The sequence below is a fragment of the Ursus americanus genome, chromosome 32, assembly GCF_024610735.1.
Source record: "Ursus americanus isolate L20-20 chromosome 32, mUrsAme1.1.p, whole genome shotgun sequence".
In the NCBI taxonomy this organism is placed as follows: Eukaryota; Metazoa; Chordata; class Mammalia; order Carnivora; family Ursidae; genus Ursus; species Ursus americanus.
This window is the reverse complement of record NC_142158.1, coordinates 28,187,310-28,195,558: the sequence shown is the minus strand read 5'-3', so window position 1 is coordinate 28,195,558 and position 8,249 is coordinate 28,187,310. Positions and strand designations below refer to the sequence as shown.

The 8,249-nt window shown below is 41.8% G+C and overlaps 1 protein-coding gene across 1 annotated transcript; it reads right to left on the bottom strand.

The window, feature by feature from the left end:
- Positions 1-285: 285 nt before the first annotated feature.
- Positions 286-6,083, bottom strand: LOC123790951 (SLA class II histocompatibility antigen, DQ haplotype D alpha chain-like). Its single transcript, XM_045795560.2, has 5 exons — positions 5,943-6,083; positions 1,927-2,175; positions 1,197-1,478; positions 778-952; positions 286-602 (listed from the first exon to the last, which is right to left on the bottom strand). Exons 1-4 carry the CDS (start codon positions 6,022-6,024, stop codon positions 798-800), a joined length of 768 nt encoding a protein of 255 aa, XP_045651516.2. The 5' UTR covers positions 6,025-6,083; the 3' UTR covers positions 286-602; positions 778-797.
- Between the last annotated feature and the right edge of the window lie 2,166 nt (positions 6,084-8,249).

Below are 8,249 nucleotides of genomic sequence, written 5' to 3'. Positions count from 1 at the left end.
TTTTGTATTTCTTTTATAACAAATCTATACCACCGTCAGAGGGCTTATATTACTTTCATTAATGACTGAATTAGGGGAAGGGTGGTAATGCCGAAGCATGGGAATAATAGGAGTGAAATTTTAACCTCAGCTAAAATATCAAAATAGTATCAGTCTATACTTGCTTGCTCCTCTGCTACTGGGCATGAAACATGATCTGGAAAGTGAGATTAACTAGACCTGAAGCATCAGGTGCCACAGTCCTAGTCAGCCCTGAGATGAAAGACAGGAAAAATTTTACTAAAAGACCTCATAAAGTGAAATTTATTGTTTCCATGGGAATATTGGACCAGGGTTACAAAGGATCAGGTGACATGGTGGAACATCCAGAGATATCATTGTAGGTAACAACTGAGAAAAGAAAAAAAAAATCAGGCACTCAAGGGGCAGAATTTCAAAGAGTATGTGAGCTCTCAGAGGGTATAGGTGGATATTAACTTCCAGAGAAGAGGAGAGACGAGGAGCATTGGAAGAGAGAAGGAATATGGTGAACTGGGCCAGGAAACAGTGCTAGGTCACCGATCAAGTCCACTCTTCTGCTCTGGTCAGTGGGCATGCAGCACCTGCAATACGACAGACATGAGATGGCCGGATGCTAGGGGGCGCCTGTGCTGTCACCATGCCCTCCCCCAGTCTCCTACAACTTTTCAATCATGTTTGTGTCCACAAACTCCTCCCACTTTCCTTCCTCCTGTGCTGTGTCTCCAGCTCTCGGCTCTGACAAATCTGAATCCTTACCTTCGTTTCTGGAGTGCAGCTCACAAAGGTCCTTGATGTCCGGGAGTACCACCTGAACGCAGGCCTTGGACAATGAAGACAGTGCCCACCACGATGCCCACAAGGCCCACAGCCAACCCCAGGGCACAGACCACAGTCTCTGTCAGCTCTGACATAGGGGTTGCGATCTCAGGTTCTGTGCAAATGAGGTTGTGGAAGTCAGAATACAGAGTGTGGTTCATGTACACATGTGTTGGTGGGAGCGCGAGGGGTGGTGTTGGTTCTACGAAACTCAGACTTAGGGAAGACAGCGAAGTCTATTAGAAATTCTTGCAGCATGGGAAACAAGCTTTGGGCCATCAGATTCAGGGGCTAAAAGGTAGGGTATTCTGGAGTTGATAGAGAAAGAAGGTGCTGAGGCGGGTGGAGTTCATACATACCCCAGTGTTTCAGAAGTGGCTCCTCCAGGCCCCAGTGCTCCACCTTGCAGTCATAAATATCATCAGCAGAAGGGAGGAAGGTGAGGTAACTGATCTTTAAGAAGGAATGATCCGTTTTTGCGAGGAAGCTGGTTTCAGAAACACCTTCTGTGACTGAGTGTCTATTCTTCAACCATGTGACATTGATCACAGGAGGAAAGATGTTGTCCACAAGACAGATGAGGGTGTTGGGCTGACCCAGCATCACAGGAGACTTGGGAAACACAGTCACCTCAGGAACCTCTGTGGTGAGGAAGCAGCACTGATATGAACTGTAAAAAGCTCTGCCCTGAGGTTCTGCACTGTGTCCTGCAAGAGTCCTCCCACCGACGGTTCCCCATCTGATGGTAGAAGAGTTCCTGCTCACCTTCTGCATGGGACATGGTGTATATACACTGCCTACACTTATTCTTGTGCCCTTCCCTCTGTGGGCGTGCTTACTAAAGTAGAGATCTACCGGACTTGTCCTTGAGGGATTCAAGGAACATGGTATGGGAGTGAGGATCCTTGTGTTAGATAGCAATATTTCAGTTGTGAGATGGGAGAGGATGAATGTTCAGTAATTACTATGAGAAAATCTGGGGAAAGATCCTTGGAAAGCAGTCAAGGATATCTATCTTAGGGAGGAAGTGAATGAGACCTGGTGTGTAGGGAAGATTCAGTAAAGAGAGGCAGAGCATTGGACACATACCATTGGTAGCAGCGGTATAGTTGGAACGCTTAATCATGATGTTCAAGTTTTGTTTTCCTATAGCCAAGTTTCTCAGTGCACCTTGTGGGTCAAAAGTTTCAAATGTGCTAAACATAGGCAGCCGCCAGACAGTTTCCTTCTTCTCCAGGTCCACGTAGAACAACTCATCTCCATCAAATTCATGGGTGTACTGGCCAGAGGGACCATAAGACTGGTAGACGTTTATGCCGTAGTAAGCAACATGGTCAGCTGGTCAGTAGGGTGAGGAGCAAGAAGTAGAAAACAGATGGAGAAAAGAGTATTCATAAATCAAGTGACAGAAGAAACTAGCTTTCAAATATAGTGGGTTTCATCTGTGGCACAGTCTTTAGTTCCCAGCACCTGCTCCTGCTCCCTCTCTCTCAGTGTTGGTAACTGTCCAGTTAGAATACAGTCTGCTCTTCCACGTCATGTAGCCTCCATGAGAGCAGAATTACAACAGTCTTGTTACTGCTGTTGTCTGTGTGCCTAGCTCAGCACCTGGGACACTCAGTCGGGTTATGACAAATACTATAATGAAATGAATGAAGGAATGAGTAAATTATCACGGCTTTAGCTTCCTTTCTCAGAAATTCACTTTACTTCCCTCTACTTCATAAGTTTTAACTCTTACTTAATTCTTTCATCAGTTAATAACACATACATTTTGATTCCTCTCCCCCCAGGACTGGTTCAGAGCAGAACATTTTCTACAGAGGCCTCCCTCCCTCCCTCCCTCCCTCCCTCCCTCCCTTCCTTCTCCCCGCTCCTCCTGTTCCTCCTTCTACTTCTTCTTATTTTTCCAAAGAAAAGCACACAGGACCATACTGTTTTAAAAGAGTTCCTTAACTATTATAGGGTATAAGAAAGAGTATGACAAGGACAGTGACAATATTACAAAAAATATAAAAAATAAACAATGCTCCTAGGGTCACTGTTTTGTGAACAATAGTAATCCTCAGGGGAGAGCACTTGATTTCATCAGAAATACAAAATGGAAGCTTTATTAGATTTTAGATTTTTGTCACTCCCTAACACCCCCCTCTTTTTTATTTTTTTTTTCGAGGAGGTTACTAAATCTCTCTCCTTATTCTGACTCAACATATCTATCTGTTTAGAATTCCGGGTAAACTATGGCCCTTTTCCTCAAAGGACAATGCACTTGCGAAAGACGTGGAAGTAGAATGGCAGCAGTAGGACTCCACCTAGTGAGCCTAACTGGACAATTTTGTGAAGACATATGTGAGCTTTTTATCATTTCCTCTTTATGTTCTTCCTCATTTACTGAACATCAGCGAGATGTCAGACATCATGAGGAGCGGGGAGTGAAACACCAATCATGGTGTTTCTGTCATCAAGGAGCTTATTACATGGCGGGAGAGTCAAGTGAGTACAGGAACAAAGACAGTACTCTGTGGTGAGTCCTGCAAGGGAACAGCAGCTGTCCTCTGGTCCCACCTCCTCTGCAAATACCTCATCTGCCAGTCAAACCAAAGTATATTATTCTTTCATGTTCCTTGGTCTTCGCAGGGCTCTTTCTCCTTGAAACAAAGTTATCTTTATAGATTTCCTGGACATCTCCAATTCCTTCTTGACGTTCCTGCTTAGTTACCAACATTTTAGCTAAGTTCTCTCATTGAACATGTTTTTGACCACATTAAAACCTCCAGCACCTCCATTCCAGTGTCTTGTTCTCCAAATTTATCTATACCTCACCCAACTCTCTTCCCTGCCCAGTATTACCCCCTCGGTTGATTACTTAAAAGGCCCTCAACAAAGCCTGTATAACCTCTACTCTTTATCCTTGACTCCTTTCTCAAACATGAATATATGCAATTATTGTTTTCATCTGGTACTTGTCCTGGGTTGCCAACTGTTGATGAACATCACACTGCTGGGCCAACTGGAAGCAATTCACTTTTATAGTTTCAGGCTGCTCCTGCACCAGAGAACAGATAACATGTCCTTTCCTCTTTGAGTCCTCAAAATTTATCTCACTGTGTGCTCAAAAGTGTGTATTGAATATCATTTGTTGTTCTTAAGGATTGTAGAAATAGGGGCAGTGGAAGCTGAGAGACACAAAAGTGTCAGAACCATATAAAGGTCAGAAGCAGCAGTGACCAAGGCTGTATTATGACTTGTGTGCCTAAGCGCTATTCCTTTCATGGATCCCTTTTTTCATAAAAATATTAAAAATCATAATTGTGACTGCATTGGTACAAAGACAAATATAATCCAGGTTGTATTAAAAATTAAAACGTTTTCTTCTACCCTAAAAGTTCATTTTTTTTTCTTCTAAGTTTAAAAGAAATTAAAACATTTTCATGGTGCCCTATGAGCACCACAAGCCCTTGGTACTGTGCTTTTTGTACCTAATGGATTAGATGAGCCTGACCAGGGTGATCTGGTGTGGTGCTGAAGAAAGGAGTTGGACGTTCTCTGGAGAAACAAGTGAAATTTCCACCGCCAAATGAAATTAGTATGGGAGCAGTCATGGTTAACAAAGTTGGTGAAAATTAGAGTATGCTCCATTTCACATCTCCTCTTAACTATTTGGTTTTTCTACTTTGGTTTTTATAAACCCACTCTTCATGTCAATAAAACAACAATAAAAAGGACCAGGGATAGATCCTGGAAGGAAAGGATGACAAAGGAATGCCTGAAGAGAGGGTGCGGAGAGGTAGGAATAAGGGTAGAGGGGCTGGAGGGATTAAACAATTAATACGTGCTTGCCCCGTTTTCCTTTTAAGGATCTCCATTAGATAGAAAGAAAGGTCATTTGAGTTGACAATTTGAGAATGATATAATTTAATTAACCTAGTTTTTCATCATAAAACTTTCAATTTTAAAATAAAAATAAAGATGTTCTCTAGTTTGTTAAAGAAAAAAAATATTACGGAAGCAGCCCAACTGTCCATTGATAGATGAATGGATAAAGAAGATACGGTATATATACATACAATGGAATATTGTTCAGCTATAAAAAGATTGAAATCTTGCCATTTGCAACAATATAGTAGGAACTAGAGAGTGTAATGCTAAGTGAAATAATCAGAGAAAGACAAATACCATAAGATTTCGTTTATATGTGAAATTTAAGAAACAAAACAAATGAACAAATAAAAAGATAAATAAAAAAGCAGACTCTTAACTTTAGGGAACAAACTGATGGTTACGGGGGGGGCAGTTAAAAACAGGTGAAAGGGATTAAGAGTATACTTATCTAGATGAGCATTGAGTAAGGTATAGAATTGTTGAATCACTATATTGTACATCATAAACTAAAATAACACTGTATGTTAACTATCCTGGAATTAAAATTAAAAAAAATATTAAGCCACACCTGTAATAGTAACGATTAAGAAACAAGAATGATCATTGACATTTCTATGTCTTCATTATTGGAAAAGCATTTCTAAATACGTATTTTATTTGATTTTTTGTGAAGTGACATACATGGGGTCATCTGGTAGAATGACCTGTCTATAGGTATCCAGCTGGGCTTGTTTACCCACTCCTCCCGTGCCAGTTTCCAGCATGAAAATGTGTGCAAATCTGAGACAAAGAAGAGGGCACACTTCTTTATATCCACATAGTATGCATAATTCATGGAACTCTTTACCCCAACATGTTGTTCAGAGACATTTGGGACCAAGAGTTTATGAATTTTTAGTAACAAAACATCCACTCATGGAAACATCCTTAATCTTTGAGGCAATCATGAATAAATGCCACGGAGCCCTCCAGGCTATATTTACTGGATCTGATACTAGAAACAATTAATGTCTTTGATGAACTCTGCAACAGCACAGGAAGCAAAGAAGGTGGGTTTGGTCACTATTTCCTGAAGGAAAAATGACCATAATTTTTAGATCTGCTTAATATTGAGAACACCTTTGAGGAGTCTCTGCTATTTCTATGACAATCTCTCTACTTTTTCTCCCCTTCCAATTCCTTTTCTCAAATATAGTCCCCACATCCCTCAGCTGTGCACTCACCCACAATGTCTTCACTGCCACTGGGGCTCATCATGGTGGTCAGGGCAAGAGTCCCCAGAATCAGAACTCTGTTCAGGGTCATCCTTTTCTCAATGTGGTCTCCACAGTTGCTGTTCTGAGTTGCAGAGCAGTGGTGAGAACCCAACTGAGAAGGGAATCTAAAGACACCCAAACCAAAGCCTGCCAGGTCAGGTTCTGGCCAATCAGAAAAATCCCCTATGATGACACCTCAGTTGCCAGTTGAAGAGTTTGTACTAAGAAGCCTGGAAAGGTTTGGGAAATCCCCTTGTTCTGATGTAGCTTCCATTCAAATAGACCTGGGGGAATTATCTAGGAAAGGAGGGAGGATATTAAATCAGAATCTTCTTATGGGTGTATATGCTTGCTGGTGGCAAGAGGGGTGGAAATTTCTGAATAGCTTCATGTGTAAATACTAATATGGTGTACTTCAGGATTTTCTGGGTTACAATCTCCAAAAATTCTCCCATAAATTGATTCCCCTCCCTGGCAATCTCTAACTATTTCCCCTTTCCTGGCCTCTGAATGTGGGTTAATTGTCTTTCTTTTTGGCTTTCATACTGCATGTAAAATTTTCCAAATTTTGATTTACCTGCCTAGAGTATTTCTGCTGGTGGTAGGCAAGGAATACCTTTGCCTTTCTACTTATGTAAATCCAGTTTAGTTAAGTTCTTGTCATGTTTTTAAAAGCTCCAGTATTTGCACCTGGGACAATAAAAGAAGTCATAATGTCATGAATGCTGCCTACAGTAATTGCATGATTTTTTATCTCAATTTTTTCCTGCCAGGAGTATTCCTCGTGCTCTGTGTTTTAGTGCGTCTATCTACATTTAATGGCAAGTTCGGGGCACTGATCACATTAAAGACAGGTTGGGCTACCTCACTCTATAATTTTTAGTTTTTAAATTTTTTGTACAATGACAAATGTAGGTCAAATGGTGAGGGCACAATGAGGGGAAGGAATTGCGATGACTTAGAAATTGGTTTCCTTCCCAGAACCTCCTAGATCTTTTTATACTCTTTATCCTGCCACATATTTCAGATATTTGTGAAGGACTAGGACTTGAGCTAACATCAAAGGTAGTCATTAGAGGGAGATTCCCCTCCCCCCCAGAAGAATCGATTTTCTGCGTGCTATGGAAGCCACAACAAGTTAATGGGGGGTTCCACTTAGAGTCAATCACTCTGTCCCTGATAGATGGCTTTGTGTTTCTTAGCACACTGTCATACCTCATGATGACAGAGACTGTAGGAAGAGTGAGACAGGAAATGTCCCAGCATCTGGGAGCTGCCTGGTACTATTAAGCAGGGCTTGGTGTTGCCAGGAGCTGGTCTGCAGCTCACAGCCAGGTTCTGGTGTTTTCCTGGTGAACATAAACCACGTCATAGAACAGCAGCATCAGACAGCCACTTAGTGACCATAATGGATCAACGCAGAAAACAAGGCCACTCAGTAATCATTTCTGAACACAGACAAAATACGAACATTGTCCAAGCCACAAAAATGACCAAGCATCCTTCTTTCCTAGATGATACGATTGCCTTCTGCTTTCTTACTAGTTAGAGCTTTAGCCTAAGTCTAGTCTTCCTTCCTTCGAAGTAAGATTTATTAAGATGCCAAATTGTAGAATTCCTCCCTCCCATCATCTACTTCCTGTCAATCCAACGAAGAGTGGAGTCCCTCTTTCTTACATCCTCCTTAAAATCACCTAACATAAGACCAAACCCCATAGTAGTTAAATTGTCAGTTTCATGTGTTGGCTAGGCTCTAGTCCTCAGTTATTCAATCAAACAGTAATGTGGGCATTGCTCTGAAAATATTTTGTAGATGTGATTAAAGTCTATAATCAAGTGTATAATCATGTAGAGTTTAAGTAAGAGAGGTCTTCCTAGATAATCTGGATGAGTCAGAACCAACTAGCTGTAAAGTCTTCAGAGCAGAGCTGTGGGCACCTGGGTGGCTCAGTGGGTTAAGCGTCTGGCTCTTGACCTCAGCTCAGGTCTTAATCTCAGGGTCCTGAATTCAAGCCCCATGTTAGACTCCATGCTGGGTGTGGAGCCAACTTTAACAAAAAAAAAAAAAAAAGAAAGAAAAAAGAAAGAAAGAAAAGAGCAGAGACGCGGCTTCCCTGAGGGAGAAGAGATTCCACTGTGGGCTGTAGCACCCCCCTGTGCTGGGAGCCGCAGGCTGCCTTTCCTGACAGCGGCCAGCCCTGTGGATCGGATTTGCCTAGTGCACCTCACAGTTGCGTAAACTACCTCCTTGCAAGAATTCTCTTTTGGATATTT

Coding starts and splice junctions, on each gene's coding strand:
- LOC123790951 (XM_045795560.2), bottom strand. CDS start 6,024: ATGACCCTGAACAGAGTTCTGATTCTGGGGACTCTTGCCCTGACCACC. Junction 2,176..5,942: donor TGGCAGTGAAGACATTGTGG/GTGAGTGCACAG, acceptor CCTACTGACCAG/CTGACCATGTTGCTTACTAC. Junction 953..1,196: donor GCCACTTCTGAAACACTGGG/GTATGTATGAAC, acceptor TCATTTGCACAG/AACCTGAGATCGCAACCCCT.